Below are 16,619 nucleotides of genomic sequence, written 5' to 3'. Positions count from 1 at the left end.
ATATTCTAAATGTATTTGTACGTGAAGATAATTAGAATTATAAATGGACCGAACTCAGACGAATTTTTACCGAACTCAAGCAAAATCTTAACGAATCGAACAATGTTCGATAACTTTATCGAACAAATTTCTTTGTTTGAACTCGAGTTCGGTAACGGACGAACAAGAACTGTTCGCGAACATGTCGAGGCGAACTAAACACGAATTGAACGAGAACAGTTTGTGAAATGATATATAGTTTAAATAATATTTAGGCTATTTTTAATTAATTTAATGAAAAAAATTAACCCAAATATTTTATTTATACATTTTCACATATACAATATCAATTTTAAATGATTCAACAATTATAAAATAAAATTAATACCTAAATTATGATTATTATATATTATATTTATATATAATATTATAAATATTTTTATTTATTGTCGAACGAACACGAGCTTATCGAACTCGAGTCGAACATGAGCTTAACGAACCGAACACGAACCAAACATTCTAAAAGTCCGGTTCGCTCGTTAAGCTTATCGGACGAAAAATGTTGTTCGAACTCGTGTTCTGTAAGCTTACCGAACGAGAACACGAACTGAACCGAATGAGTTTACCGAACAGTTCGGTTCGTTTACAACTCTAAAGATAATTGATAAGAGATTGGAGAAAAATGGAATAGTTATCGGCCTAAAATGGCCGCAATGATAAGACAAGCCATAAAATTGCCCCATCCAGGGGTAAAGAGACTGTCAAGGAAAGCCACGGTGATTTCCTTGCATTCTCGCCCAACATAGGAACGATGATAGCTAAATATTATATAGTTTGTGGCATTTGTTTAAGGCACACCGAAAGCCTCTATAAGGGGCGATAACTGCGAAATAATTTTAGGACGAGGCTATCTTAACCCTACCTAAACACAAACCCGAGACAAAAATCGTATTAATATTTATAATTATTAATACTATAAATAATAATATAATACGATACTATATTTAGATAATAAGAACTAATATATAAATATAACTTATATATATTTTATTTAATATGATTATATTATTTGTCCATGTGAGTTAAAAAAGAGATAACTTATTTTACTTTATTAATTCTAATTAAAGATTAGAAAGTCTAATAAAATTTAAAATTGTTATAAAATTTTAGTAGCCAAATTTTATTTAATGTTCGATTATTTGTAATTTGTAAAATTAGATAATAATTAACACAATTAGAACTAAGAAAATTATTATATTTAAACAAAATATAATCATTCAAATAAACAGTTAATAACGCAAATTTATCATTCCAACTTAAAATTTTTATTAACTCAAATTTAAAATGCAAATATTTAATTTAAAATTCAAACTTGAAAAAGTTGGAATCAAAACATAACACTATTAATCCTGCATGAGGTCGAAAACATAGTCTTCGCAACGTCTTCATCCTCCGCCACTGTATGATTCTCAAGAACAAAGAAATTAATATATATGTTTCTCTCATCGCGCCAAACTTTCCAAAATTCTTCCTCCCCACGTGCATCAATTTTGGCTTGTTATTCCATACACTTTGTCTTTGTTGCACCCATATGTTGATGGTACTGTTCATCTGAGAGTTCCACTCCACGCATTCACGAACCTTTTCATAATAAAGTTAATGATTTAAGGATATCGATTGGCCTCGTCATCAACCTTCTCCTCCGTTGGAACCCAATCTTTACCCTTTTATTTTCCTAGTAGTACACGTGCGTAGATCGAAGAGCAACCAAGAATGGCTTTAGCAAGAATTTTGTAAGGTTGGTTTTTCAAATCTATGTAAGCCGTCGATTATATTTTTACATGGAAGGTCATTCAATATTAAAACAATCAACCTGAAATTCATATTAATCTCTGTTTAGATAATTCTATTAGTTTTATGTTTTGAATACTACCTAATTTGAAAAAGTTGATAAAGTTGTTTAGATTGTATAAAACCCCACTTCTACAATCTAAACTCATTGTTTGAATTTTTAAATAACATTGAACATTCACTTCGACCAGCATATTGTCCCACCCATGTCGTTTGACCATTGTTCCACTTCTAATGCATTCAATCCAAGCTACCCAATATTCCAGGAAAACCTCTACTCTTTCCAATGAGAAGAACTCAAGCAACGTCACTTGTATTTGGAGAACGAAGATATTGAGGTCCAAACACCTCAACTATAGGACCACATTTTTTTAAGTTTTCAATAACCGTACACTCTCCAATTTTGACATATTCATCAATAGTATCTACAAGAACGCATAGGCCAACATTGAAAATGTTGTCATCTTTTACAAAACTGAAAATCCTAGTTGCCCACATGCATTTACAAAAAATAATTATCATGAGCACTGATTTCACCAAAATTTGAAGGAATAGATTTTTACCCATTTGAAAACATCGACGAAACATTTTTCAGTAAATCGAGCATTTTCTCCAAGATAATCACTGTATAGATTATTATACATAACTTCTCGCCCACGATTAATCACTATGTGATCAGGAATAGAACAATCTGTAATGCTCCATAATATAATTATTATTTTGAATAACTTGCAAAATTGCATTATTATAAAATTCATTAGCTCCATTATCAAATCGAAAGATAATGTAATTCTTCAATTCACCATCAGCTCCATTCATTATATTTCATTCTAAAACTACCGCTAGATATAATATTATATCTCTTTTTAGTTTTCTATAAAAAGAACCCATACACATCTCATTTTAACACAACTTAATCATCTCTTTTCTTAATATTCTAGAAAAAATAGTTCAGAAAACTGTAGTGTATATTACTCAATTGAGGAAGATGTACAATTATGTCAAATTTTTCTTAACACTTCTCAAAATTCTATCATAAAAAATCAACTAATCTAAAGATCAATTTTAAGCTCGAATTGAAAATGCTTTTCATTCTTTCATGAATTTTTAATATCCTCGACGTCCGGCTGAATCCTGGCAAAAGCGCATGCAAATTATCAACACTGCAATGTCAAAAATGAGTAGATGTGTGAGACAAGTTGAGCATTTGAATCCAAGTTGAATCGAAAATATGAATTCATAATATTATATAATATTTGTTGATTCTTTATTTATTATAAATATAAAATATTAAGTTATAAATAATTAATGTATAATGAAAATACTGATATACTCCTTCTCCCATTTAATTATATACGGTTTTTTTTAACTGCTCGGCACGCATTTCAATGCTCTTATAAAATATAGTTCCGTAACTTATTTTTTGAGATTTTCCTTTTTTGAATAAAAATATAACATCCAAACTTTAATTAAAAAAAAATAATAATAAATTACACAACTACATTTTAGAGGAGCATTAAAGTCCGTGCCGCGTCTCCGTATCTTAATGTATACTACTCGGGGGACGGAGGGAGTAATAATTTGGAAAAAATGAAAGAGGTCTAAATTAGATTTAGATGAGGGAGAAAGAGACATGTTGGTAAGATAAACAAGTAAAAGCAGAGAAAATAGTTGGGAGGAATCCTCTCCTCAGCACGCTGTAGCTCTGTTTCCTCAAACTGCTTTTCTCTGCCAAGATTTCAGAAGGAGAAGAAGGTACAGGGAGACATTTTTTGCTGTATAGTCTGCTGCATCATCATTAAAACGATACACACACAACATGTTATGTATACATACATTATCTCAACTACACACAAACTAGAGCAGTACTTTAGTAGTAATATAAACATCTCGAGATTCCCACCTCGGCTATGACCCAGATCTTCCCGGATCACAAGGATTAAAGGCAAAGGCGGCGAGCTAATTAATACCCCCTCCTCCCCTTTTTCCCATCTTTTCTTGCTACAGAATACACCCCACTCTTTAACCCTTTTTCTTCTCTTCTGGGTTGTTGAGTTTTCATTCATTGTCATCAATGTGGATCATTTATTCTGCTCTCTTCTCGAGGTCCCCTTCTTCATCTTTCAGATTTTGATTATACTCTTGCTTGTATGTTTTTCTGTTGGATAGTTCTTGTACAAGTATTGAGAGAGAGAGAGAGAGAGAGAGAGAGAGAGAGAGAGCATTTTGTCTTTATTTTTTCTTGCTCCTACAGAGACTTAAGTTCTGGGAAAAGGGTTGTTCTTGGTAAGAAAAAAATATTACAACAAGTATCATACAGAGGGATTGCAATTTGGTTAAAATGAAGTATATGAAGCTGGGCTCTAAACCTGATGCATTTTATGCTCAAGGCAACTGCAGGTACATTTTGTGCTGATGATGCATTTTATGCACCCTCTCTGCAGATCTTTTCAAAAGTTTTTACTTTGACTGTTTGCTGTTTTTCTTTTTCCATGTCCCTCTGTCTGCATGTCAACTATTTCACCATTTCTGTTTCCAAGATTTTGTGTTTGACCATGCAACCCTCTTTCAAGTTCCTTTTTTTAAAGCAGATTTCTTGTTGCAAGTGTGATAACTTTGTGAACACTAGTTGTCTGTGTTTGATATCTGTGGAGGAGTAGACCAATTTGGTAAAAATCCTTCAGGTGTGGTCTCAAATCATGAATGCAGGGAGAATTTGTGTTTTTACTATTTTTACTATCTATCTAGTATTCTTGCTATTGAGGTTGGTACTAGGAATGCTGGGAGTTTATGCAAGAGTGGCTGGAAAATGAGACCACTCTAGCAGTGGTCCAGGTCTTGAACTACCTTCATCTTGCTTGGATGGTGGTCCTGTTACAACTATCTTTATAAAGGACTTTTTACATATAGGTTCATCAATATAAGCTTACCTGTCTAGAGAAACATTTTTTGAGATGGTTCTTTTATCAGTTCCATTATTGTCCTTGTGGAGTTATGGAATTCACATTAAAGGACTCTCCTGAGCTTATAAGTTTGATACATTAATGATGCCACCTTTACTGGGAATTAATTTATGTGTTCTAGCAAAACCATATTATGAATTGGTAAGTCTCCTCAAGAATGTATATTTAGGCTTAATGTTAAACAAGGCCTCATGCGGAAATTATAACAGATATACTACCAAGGTCTTTCACATATCTGAGTACCCAGAGAAAGTGTGTGTGTGTGTGTATTTTGTGATCATTAACATGCGTTTAGCTACATGTTAACAGTTTTAAAGAATTCTCTTCTATATTAACATGATTTCTCTATAACTTTTCAGAATTGATTTACGCCTTGAACTGGTTATAGATGTAACTTATTTATGGAACCATTTGCTTAATTTAAAAATTATGCCATAGCACTACACCACTACGAATTATATGAGTAACTTGAAATCGGCAAAGCCTAAAATTTATCGTCGGATTTAGTGTGCGATAGCAAGTCTAATGCATTACAATCTGTTAACTAGTTTATCTTCATATATTATATTACAATTCTAGTGTACACATTATATTTCGAGCAATATTATATTTATATTCATGTTAAGTACAACATGTACATTAAAATTAATTTTTTATTTATTAAAAATGAGTGTTACTCCGGAATTTGTTTCTGAAAGAATATACTGTATCTGTGCTTTGCTTTACTTTTCCATAACAAATAATATTAATCATGCAGGCACGTCTCGTCTGATTTGGCAACAGATGTTACAATCATTGTTGGCGAAGTAAAGTTTTACTTGCACAAGGTAATTTATGTTGCATGTAGCAATGTTATGTATGTCCTACTGCTCTCTTGTTTAACAACTTTGCATTTCTTTAATTCATTATTTTTTCCTTCCATCAATTATCATCTATTGCCCTTTACTTTGTACATATGGATGTCCTGGCTGCGAAGATCATTGGTCGACCTTCTAGTACATTTTCTGATTTACACCTAGTAACCTTGTAGAGTTCTCATACATTTTTTTGCCAAGATAAATTTGGACCATGGTTACCTTTGACTGCTAAATTGTGCCATAAACCTTTCTCTGCCTAACCTTGTATACATTCCTTTGAATATTTGTTTAGTTGTACTGGTTTTTAGATTTATCTTCCCACTCCTTTCTAATACACCCATTAATTATATATTCTGCATTTCTCTTCAGTTTCCTCTCATGTCAAAGAGCAATCGGTTGCAGAAACTAGTATCTGGAGCAATTGACGTTGATTCAAATGAAATTCTGCTACCTGATTTTCCTGGGGGTCCAAAAAACTTTGAGATTTGTGCGAAGTTCTGCTATGGGATGATGGTGACTCTCAATGCATACAATGTAGTTGCTGCTCGTTGTGGTGCTGAGTACCTGGAAATGACTGAAGACGCTGACAGGGGAAACCTTATTTTTAAAGTTGAGGTATTCCTAAATTCCAGTCTTTTCCGCAGCTGGAAAGATTCTATTAATGTTCTGCAAACGACATCTTCTCTTTTACCATGGTCTGAAGAGCTGAAGGTGGTTGGGAGATGTGTGGATTCTATTGCGTCTAAGACTTCTGTGGATCCTTCAAGCATCAATTGGTCCTATACGTATAACAGAAAATTAACCCTATCCAATGAAATAGTTGATGACACCACAAAAGTACAGGATAGATCTGCATCTGTTCCAAAGGATTGGTGGATTGAAGATATATGTGAACTGGATATTAGTCTCTATAGGCGTGTTATGATTGCTATTAAATCAAAGGGAAGGATGGATGCAAACATCATTGGAGAGGCTTTAAAGACGTACGCTGTTAGATGGTTGCCAGATTCAGTGGAGGCTTTGTTGTCTGACGTGCATCAACAGAGGAATAAGTCCTTGGTAGAAACAATAATATGTTTATTGCCTTCAGACAAGGGTATTGGTTGTTCCTGTAGTTTTCTGTTGAAATTATTGAAAGTTGCTATTCTGATTGGAGCAGAAGATTTATCAAGGGAAGATCTAATAGAGAGGATCAGTTTGAAGCTGGATGAAGCTACTGCTAGTGATCTTTTGATCCCGGCACAGTCCACACAAGATACTAAATATGATGTTGACCTTGTGCAGTGCCTTGTTCACAGATTTATGATGAATGAAAACATTGGACAAGACTCTAATATAGTCTTGAAGAATGAGAAGAACACAGATGATTTTGTGCTGGGGCATGGACCCTTGCTGAATGTTGGCAAACTGATAGATAGGTATCTTGCTGAAATTGCCACTGATCCAAAGCTTGCTCTTTCCTGTTTTATAGACTTGTCACAGTCCATCCCAGAGGCAGCCAGACCAATTCATGATGGATTGTATTGGGCTATTGACATCTATCTCAAGGTACATTTTCATAACTCGTATATACTATTGTTTACTATGTTTCTTGATTAATGAAGTTATGAGAAATTCTCATCTCCGATTTTATCTGGCGAGTTCTGGCTGTGTACTAATGCTAGAAATCTTTGCATGTTATGCTGTTCAATTCTATACCAATCTAATTCTGGCATTATTATTCTTGTGGATCCTAGGACCAACTCAATATATAAAGAGGTATTACTGTAACAGTTAAAACTTGTAACATATATGACTAGAAGTTCTTTAGTATATCAGGATAGTTAAAGAAAACTTTTTAGATCTATTTCTGACTTAAATTTTTTAATATTCATATTGGAGGCGGGTGAAATGCTGATTCTTTGACACCTGCCTCCCAGGTTTTTTTGGGAGCCATCCCCCGATTTTGTAGTTTCTATTTATGTTAGAAAGAACATAGATTTTTTTTTTTTTTTTTAAAAATGACAAACAATGGTCTGTGATGGACTCAGGAACACCCAATCTTGACAAAAGCTGAAAGGAAGAAATTATGTAGTATGATGGATGTGAAGAAATTTACTGCAAATGCATCTATGCATGCAGCACAGAATGAAAGACTTCCACTCCGTGTTGTGGTACAGGTCCTGTTTTTCGAGCAGGTACGGACAGCTGCTATAGTCCAAAATACTAACAGCAGTGGCAGTCTGGAAGTGTCACGCTCCACAACCAACACTGATGAAGATCTGGAGAAATCTGAGCCACAGCCCATGACCCTCCAGAAACAAATGAGTCAGCTCAGAACCACCAACAAAGATTTTCAGAAAAATGGCAAGTTGATCAAGGAAGGTAGCAAACACAAGAGTGCCATCCAGTTGCTTCCATCCCGATCACGGAGGATATTTGATAAGTTGTGGGTTGTCGGTAAAGGGAACGGCATGGGTGAAGCTAAGAGCTCCGAGACATCTGGTAGTTCACAGAGTCCAAGTTCGATGATCCGAGGAGAAGTCAAGGAGTCTCCATCAACTGCTAGAGATAGAAGGCATTCAATATCCTAAGGTATAGTATTCAGGGTAATATTTTGAATTAAGCAGTATAAGAAGGCTGAGATATGCAAAGTGTAAAAAGTGGTAGGATCTGATTCAAGAACTGGAGTAGACTCTTAGTAGTTTTAGTTCCACTGCGGGGGGAAATTTGTAATCACTTTCTACTTCCCAAATACTCTTTTAACTTAACTGTAGAACCATGATCAGTGCCATTGTTTCATTCAGTCCTTGCTATTATATTGCATGCGACTCATTAATTTATTTAATTTAGCCTTTTGCTTGTTCATTATTTAATTTAGCATTTTGCTTGTTCATTACCCCACGTGGTAGTTTACGTGCACTGTTTGCACGCATTTTGAGACTCTTATAAAATATAATTTCATAACTTTTTTTAATAAATTTTTATTCAGATGAAAAGAAGTATAAACTATATTTATAAGTGAGTGTGAAAAAACGTAAAAAAATGAGGGGATTGATAGAGTATACATAACATTTCACGCATTTTTTAAGAAGCATATAAAATATAAATTTATAATTCTTTTTAATTCTTTCTTTATTTGATTTCCAATTTGAAGGTTAGAGTTCCATATCTTATACTCCCTCCGTCCTATTATAACTGCTTGTGACTTTTTTACACGTATTTTAAGGTGTTAAAAAAATCATATCTAAACATAATCATTCTTTATAAAATTTATATCAAATAAAAATTTAGAATCTAAACTTTAATTTGATATAAAAATTGAATTTTTTTATTAAGGGTAGATATAGGTTTTTTGCATCTCAATATACGTGTCAAAAAGTCAAACATCAGTTAAAATGGAACAGAGGGAGTAATTTGGAAAAATCAACGCAAAATCTTGCAATTGTTTGCATGATTGAAGGAAGATGATCGTAGTATCCCTGCCAAGAAAAACTTAAATCTATCAACTTGATGAATCACACACATACTCTCTTTTTTTTCTCTAGTAGTTGAAATTTAAAAAACTTGTTGAAAACAAATTTGCACTAGTTGTGGTGTTACTAAAATACCAAATGAAGTCGAAATCTAGAATCCAAGAGTAATTTAGAGAGGAAAAACAAGCATAAGTTGACAAGTCAAGAGCATAACAAGAACCAAAAGCACATAAAATCAACTTGTTCATTTCCTAGCACCGGTGCTCCCGGACACACTACTAGTACTAGTCGTGTTCCGGGGGTGCGTATCTTCAACAGAACCAACCCCAGCCGCCACTTTCGCCACATCACCCGCCGAGGCTTCCGGCTTCTTCTTCGTATACAGGGTTGCATAGCCAATGCCTCCGATGATAAGCAGCCCACCAACCGCCATAGCGTAAGGGCTGTAGGGCAAGTTACGACGCTGGTGAAGAACCCCGCCAGGGTTCTGGCCTGGTGGCCTTTTAGAAGCTTCTACTCCGGCCTTTCTCACTTCTTCTGGACTCATCTTGTGTGTGTCCGCCATCTTTCTCCACTCTTCTCCCATCTTATCAGGATTTAGATTTTTTTTTCTTTGATCTTGGGGGACTGCTTTGTTCTTTTACTTGCCGCATTTATCTTCTCGCAGTTTCCACAAAATATATGTTAAGACGCTAAAATGTTGCCACGTTTTTTAGTGAAGCTTTGTGTATTCGACATCTGTTACTTGGTCTCCTGCTACGTGTTCTTTTCTTTCTTGAGGTTCGTAAGGTCAACATGTTCAAGGGTTTACGCTCTCATCAAAATCTGATATAACTATATAAGGATGAATTGACTTTTATTCTTTTGCCCAAAGCAATAAATAAAAAACGTAAATAATGGTCTTTTTAGTAACGTGAACAATGGTCTTTTTTAGTAACGTGAACAATGTTAATTAGATTTGTTGAATGTTGATTAATTCCTGTTTCGATTCAAAAATTTTATCAAATGATGTCATATGCAAGAGGAAAATTATGATTGAGTTATTGATGTGTATATAGAGAGTATTATTGTTATCGGAGTGAATGAGAAAAAAAAAAAAAATTGGGATAATTTCTTAATACGTAACATTTTCAATAAAAAGAGATTCTTGTCCAGTATTTTATCAAGCAGATTGAATTAACCATTTCTTGTAAAACTGTTTCATAAATAAATGTTTGATTAGCATTTTATGCCACATACCAAAACCCCTAATCTATAAATTCCTTATACTGGCTTTTCAAAAATTATTTTTTGGGCTCAACCCTCTATTTCAATCCGCTAACTATCAAACACTAACATTAGCGGATTGAAATTGTCAAACCTCTAAAACAATTTCTAGTTTTACCCCAAACCTCTAACTTCCAAACACGACCATTGTTTGACCATTTTGAGTAAAATTTCTCTAGACAAAATATATAATATATCACAGAAAGTATGTAAACAAGCACCTTTCAAAAATACCAAACATATGTCCAATCTTTTAGCTGTTGAACGAGTTAAACTAAGTTGAACCCAAAGTGAGGAAGATCGGTAATTTCCCTTGTATCCACTAAAACCCAAACCTTGCTCACAGATGCACAAACCAAGTTAAACCAACAGCCCAACATCAATAGAAAGCATTACACAGCTCTGATTATTGTGAACATTAATCAGACGGCAAAAACAACAAACATTACTAATGCTGGACCAACTATTGAACATAAGAGCAAGCAGGATGAGGATGACTACTAAAGGAAGTTTCAACATTGGCCATACAGATAGGTACATGCATGTACTTGAAAGTAAATCACGGCCTCAAATTGTATTGACCACAGAGTCCAGTATGATGCTTCCCGCATGATCCTGCATCAGAAGATTGAGATTTGAGTCATCTGTCTACTGCAAAAGAACAGATCATAAGCTACAGTCGGTGAAGATCCAAGTTTATGATATAAATTCATGTTGGCGGCGACCACCAAATAAACAGAAAATTACAAATAAACAGAAAGAAGATGATCTATCCATATCCAGGGTTAAAATGATCATGACCAGTTTTCTTTCGCTGTAGTCGAAAACATATGAAGCAGCATGTATATGCAACCATCAGCTATGCCAAATTGGTCTAATATCAAACGTTTACTCCTGACCCATTATTCAGTTGATGCCACTCAATGACCAAGGTGGGATGCATTTTCCATCCAACATAGCACTGCAAGTTGCATCAGTTGGTTGTCTGATACACACTGTTTCTTACAATATATTACAGATTTGTTAATTAGTGATATCACTGGTAGTTACGATAGAATTACTACAAATTTTGGGTGTACACACGTATTTGAGCAGTACCTCTTATTCTACGTAATACAAATTCTGACTTTCATAAATCTATATATATATAAATTTACTTTTTTCATATGCTGTGTTCTTCCCCGGTTTTATTAAAGGGTATGATGCCGAAAACCCCTACATTACTAGAGACTACCATGAGATTCGTTTGCCCCCAACAATAGCAGAACACAAAGGCACATATAAATAAATAAAATGCACATATAAGCACATTGAGGAAAGATGTTAATAATCATGTACATTTTTGAACAATAACAATACACTTATAAAGTATGTTCAATCAAATTTGATCAATAAATTGTTGAAATATAAGCATAAGATCCATAAAGGGGCCTCCTCTAACACCTTAAGGTGTTAGAGGAGGGCCCTTTATGGATCTTATGCTTATATTTCAACAAATCCTGACAAAAATAAAAAATTGATCCATAAACGTCTGTTGTCGGATACCCTACAACAGGAGCTCCCTATCCTAAATACAAAATAATAAAAAGTTAAAAACTAACAGGTTTAACGCCTGGTTATGTATATGGCTGACACAGCCACCGCGTCCTAGTGGCTTAAAGAACAGACAACAGGGTGAAGAGAATGAAGATCCGTATTTTATCCTAGTCTCGACTGGAATGATTTAAATAAATATGAGGCATATAGATTCCTAGATGTACTTTAACTCTTTAAGCTGACTAGTAGAGTAACTAGGAGAAAGGGATATATGTCTATCTAACAAGGAAGTGTGACTTGTTCTAAATTAAAATGAAAAAATTAAGTATAAATGTTTTTAATTGAAACTGTAGACAGAAGTCACAGAACTATCCAGAAACATATGTAGACATGATATCCAAAGACAATCTTTTAGGTTAAGCACTGAGTTGCAAAAAAAGAACGTTGGCAACCTCTCGAGTTTTCAGCACGCATATTAACAAAAAAAACAGTCTTCAACCATAAAAGCTTAAACTTTGGCTCGGTGAAGATTTGAAAATTTTCTAGTATTATATTCTGTAAAGACACATCAGTATGGATTCTACAAATCATATTGATTGAAGCTGTCAAAAATTGTACCCTTTCTCTCGGTCACAACTGAAATTGTTAGTCAAGTTTTTAAGTTTGTTTATTTGGCATCCAAACTTCTAATAGGCCAACATTGGCAAGTCTGGTGAAGCTTTGGTACCTGCTTGATGTACACACAATGACTGTTAATTAGAGAGGAAAAATTAAAGGATATTCTTGTAAGGAATCAACCATCCACATACTACAGGATACAAATTGAGTTTAAGTCATTTTGTTCTAATATTAAGATGTTTGGCATAAAGCTTATTTAAAGAAAATGAGCAAATAAAGTATAGATCATCCTAAAGAAGCATAGGCACTTGACGTAAATAAGGTTCGCCAAACACGAAATAGAAGAGTTACTTAGAAACAATTTATAAGTTAGAAATAAACCAAACCAAACAAACTCATTATGTCTAACTTGGAGCTAGGGACTGGGGAAGATGAAATGAACACAGACTTAACCCTACTCAACATGAGTAGAGGGGGGGTTTCCATGAAAATTCTAGTCTTTTGATAAATAAATAAAATTTTGAAAATAAATGATAATTTTTTAGACTATTTAAAGTAGCCAACTAGCCGTCGTGCTAAATTAAAAACCTACATATAAATTGCAGTTACCATAACAAAATTCTGAACATAACACCCACTAACATTGACATATGACACCCATCATCCTTGTATTAATACAAGTTCTAAAGTATACTCGGTATATATCCTGAAATTCCTTATACAACAAAAGGATAGGGCAAAACAGAAGGAACCAATTCAAGACTTGGAATGCATACAACTTGGAGAATAATTGGATTGATTTTTAAGGTATATAAAGTTCTTGTAATGCAACTGATACCCCACAACGATTATAACTCTACTCAATTGTCTGTAACCATAAGCATCTTCCTCTAAGACACTATTCATCAAAACAGATAAGAGAAATCTAACTAAAGCACGTCTCACTTGAGAAACAACCTAACAAGAGAGAAGTACAAAGTAAACATAAATTTGAAAGACCGGAAACCTATCTATGTAACAAATTAAAATGCCAACATAGGACATATATCCAGCAATAAAATGTTAGATGGAGCAGAAAAAGAAAGCAAGACCAGACTTACCAGACTACTTTTCTTCTGAATCCTGAGACTGCATAGGTTGCAGAGGCCCCTTGAAACCGCCATTATTTTCACCAAGGAGCTCACGGGCTGCTTTATCAAGAAACTCCTGAGCAGCAGCTTGAACAGACTTTCTCTCACCAGATGCACACTTTCTCTTTTTGTTAAAATTTGTCTCCAAATACTTAAGCTTTGAACCCTCCCCTCTACTAATTTCCCTCATTCCTTGCCTCTGCTCTGGAATTGAATAAAATTCACTATTATAAAATCCAGTCAACAACAAAACTGAAAAGATAAAACCACCGCAGATAAGCTGAATACCTGGTGTAAGATCAGGCAAAGAATGCTCTATAAAGCGTGTTGCTGCCTGCGCATTTATAGTAGCCGAAGGTCGCAGCGGAGCTTCAACAAAATAAGAGAAATTATATAAGAGTAGATTTTCTATGTCACTTACAGCAAAGCAAGACTATAATTTCCACTTGTAAAGAGCTTAATATAAATCAAAGAGCGTTGTTCGTAAATGCAGGACAAGGATTTTCTTAAAGTTTTTTTGCTTAACGAAACTACTATATTGAATTTAAAAAATATATGAACAGTTGTTTTTATGTTTAGCAAGGAGAGAATGGTCAGTTCTAAAACTAAAATTTGAGAGCTGGTAGAGGAAAACAATGGAAATAATAGATTTGGATGAAGTGGTAAAATATTTTATCTTATTTTCAAACAGAAGGTAGTAATGCAAACATAGGCTAATTTATATCCTTCGATTTCCAACATCGTGCTTAGAAATTGACTACAAAAATAGGTCGAATTTACTCTAGTATTTCCATTTGAATTCACAAATTTAAACATGGATAACAGAGGAAGTTCAGAATTGCACGTAGATGTCCTATCATTTATTTTTAAAGCTTGCTAATTGAAAAGAATATGTACGACTACCATCTTACTACATTTTCCAATAGTACATGATGATTGAATTAAGTTGTACCACTATCTTCATATATAAAACTAGCAACAAAGTGTATACTACCTTTACTCAAATTTATAAATCTCTCCAGCTTTTCCTGGTACAAGCTCAATCTCTCCTGCATATAAAAGTAAGAAAAAGATTAATGATTAATGCGAGAGAGGTGAAAGCCGAATCACCAACTTGAACAAAGAACAACAATGCTGCCAAACAACATACACAGATGTAACTCCAAGTGGTCAAATGGATAAATGAACTCCGGAGAGGAAATCTTCATTCATGCAGAGACAAACACATATTCAAGGGTTGTGGGTGCTAACAAATTACAGGACAAAAATGTACAAATATAAAAAAGAAACATTTTCATAATTAATAACTTTAAACTATCATCAAACCATTTCATACCTTTTTTAAAAGGCCTAGTGATACTAAAAAAATGGTCATAAGTCATAGATTTAGGGAATTTAAATAATACAACACTGTACCATTATAACCCGAGAAGGCAAGAACCAAGAACAATATATTACTAATATTCTAGCATTTTAAAACTAGTTTTACAAATGTGTTGGGACTTATTTGATCAAACATACATAGAAAAATCATATGAAACAAAACAAACAGCATTCAGAACAAGAACAACATAAATTATCTACAATACATACATAAGAAAAATCAGATAAGACCCATGATTTAACCCTGAAACGAAAAGCACCCATATAACAAATTTTCAAAATAAAAACACAAACCAGCTCAGTTTTAACAGGATGGTCATCTGGGTGGACACCTTTGCACCTCAGCCTCACTGAAAACCAATCAATTCATATAAATCAAACAATATAAAAAAAACCCATAAAAAAAAAAAAAAGCAAGAAAAATAAACATACAAGCAAAGAGAACAGTGGTGGCCTTGGCAAGCAAGAGCAGAGATTGAGCACGTTCAAGAGGGTCTAATTGAGCAAGAGAAGTGGGAGTGCACTGATTCAAGAAGTCGGGGAAGTGAGTCCTCACATCTTCCACGTTCTTGAGTGTTCTGTTCACAGCTTCCATTACTGATTCTGGCACGACTCCCTCCATTTTTAGTTTTACAAGCTGGTCTAGTAAAAGGGTTTTGCTGAAAATGGTTTTTTTGGAATAAGCTCCTGTGCTTTTTCCGTTTCGGAGGACTCTATTGTCGCCGTCGCTTATATTTTGGAGCAAATAAACAGGCTCTCGGGTTCGGGCTCAAATTTTTGGGTCTTTTTGGATTTTTATTTTGAGGCACGGTGATCGTGGTGCGGGTGACACGTTTTTTATTTAAAACGGGAAATCAAATCGTGCATGCGGTTTGCTTAAATTCAAACCGCAACCGTACCGTGTTAGCATAAAAACTACATAAGTCGTGTGGTGCGGTGCGGTTTGAACACTTAAGAATAAATAATTTTAGTCAAAATTAGAGAAAATATAAATATATGATGATTAAAACATTTTCTTGTAATGAATTTATACGATATTAATGATTCAAAATTTCAACTACTAAAATAGTACAAACAAAAATATAAATATAATAACAAATATAAATATTAAGAGATATATTATAATATCATTTCATACAAATTTGATATAATAGTAATGCGAGATTGATAAAATAATAATTAACTATTATTAAAGAGATTTAAAAATTATATATATATATATATATATATATATATATATATATATATATATATATATATAGGGATAAGATCAAATAAAAAAATTTGTAAGTTGCAAACTTACAAACTTTTTTTTTAATTTTTTTTATTCTTCCATCGTGTTAATCCTTAGTTATAGAAAATATTCATGTTGAAAATTCTTGAAAAAACATCACACTTTTTAAAAATAACGCATAAATAAATCGTGCATTCAACACATTTGTAACTGGGGTTCAACATCGGGTGTAGAACACTAATTATTATTGTGTTGAATATAGCTATAAAGATGCTTAAACTATACCTCTGGGGTTTGGACAGGGTCTAGAAAGATAAATATTGGCTATATAATACGTTTAATTTAGT

The 16,619-nt window shown here is 33.7% G+C and overlaps 3 protein-coding genes across 5 annotated transcripts; 1 reads left to right on the top strand and 2 right to left on the bottom strand.

The window, feature by feature from the left end:
* The first annotated feature begins 3,438 nt into the window (after nt 1-3,438).
* On the top strand, nt 3,439-8,497 carry LOC108225243 (BTB/POZ domain-containing protein NPY1). 2 transcript variants are annotated; one of them, XM_017400069.2, is made up of 4 exons: nt 3,439-4,230; nt 5,551-5,620; nt 6,020-7,198; nt 7,681-8,497. In XM_017400069.2, exons 1-4 carry the CDS (start codon nt 4,172-4,174, stop codon nt 8,221-8,223), a joined length of 1,851 nt encoding a protein of 616 aa, XP_017255558.1. In that variant the 5' UTR covers nt 3,439-4,171; the 3' UTR covers nt 8,224-8,497. The 2 variants fall into 2 exon arrangements, with proteins under 2 accessions (XP_017255558.1, XP_017255560.1); XM_017400071.2 differs by having other exon boundaries at nt 3,441-4,230; nt 7,810-8,497.
* A 710-nt stretch (nt 8,498-9,207) lies between these two features.
* LOC108227020 (uncharacterized) lies at nt 9,208-9,772 on the bottom strand. The gene has a single exon (XM_017402012.2). The coding sequence runs from the start codon at nt 9,689-9,691 to the stop codon at nt 9,350-9,352; it is 342 nt and encodes a 113-aa protein (XP_017257501.1). The 5' UTR covers nt 9,692-9,772; the 3' UTR covers nt 9,208-9,349.
* Nucleotides 9,773-10,577: 805 nt separating this feature from the next.
* On the bottom strand, nt 10,578-15,850 carry LOC108225029 (uncharacterized). 2 transcript variants are annotated; one of them, XM_017399828.2, is made up of 6 exons: nt 15,471-15,850; nt 15,333-15,388; nt 14,650-14,704; nt 13,944-14,024; nt 13,626-13,859; nt 10,578-10,986 (listed from the first exon to the last, which is right to left on the bottom strand). In XM_017399828.2, exons 1-5 carry the CDS (start codon nt 15,658-15,660, stop codon nt 13,630-13,632), a joined length of 612 nt encoding a protein of 203 aa, XP_017255317.1. In that variant the 5' UTR covers nt 15,661-15,850; the 3' UTR covers nt 10,578-10,986; nt 13,626-13,629. The 2 variants fall into 2 exon arrangements, with proteins under 2 accessions (XP_017255317.1, XP_017255318.1); XM_017399829.2 differs by having other exon boundaries at nt 10,885-11,022; nt 15,471-15,803.
* Nucleotides 15,851-16,619: the final 769 nt, after the last annotated feature.

Source organism: Daucus carota, chromosome 6 (assembly GCF_001625215.2).
Source record: "Daucus carota subsp. sativus chromosome 6, DH1 v3.0, whole genome shotgun sequence".
NCBI classification, from domain to species: Eukaryota; Viridiplantae; Streptophyta; class Magnoliopsida; order Apiales; family Apiaceae; genus Daucus; species Daucus carota.
This window is presented reverse-complemented; position numbering and strand designations above follow the sequence as displayed.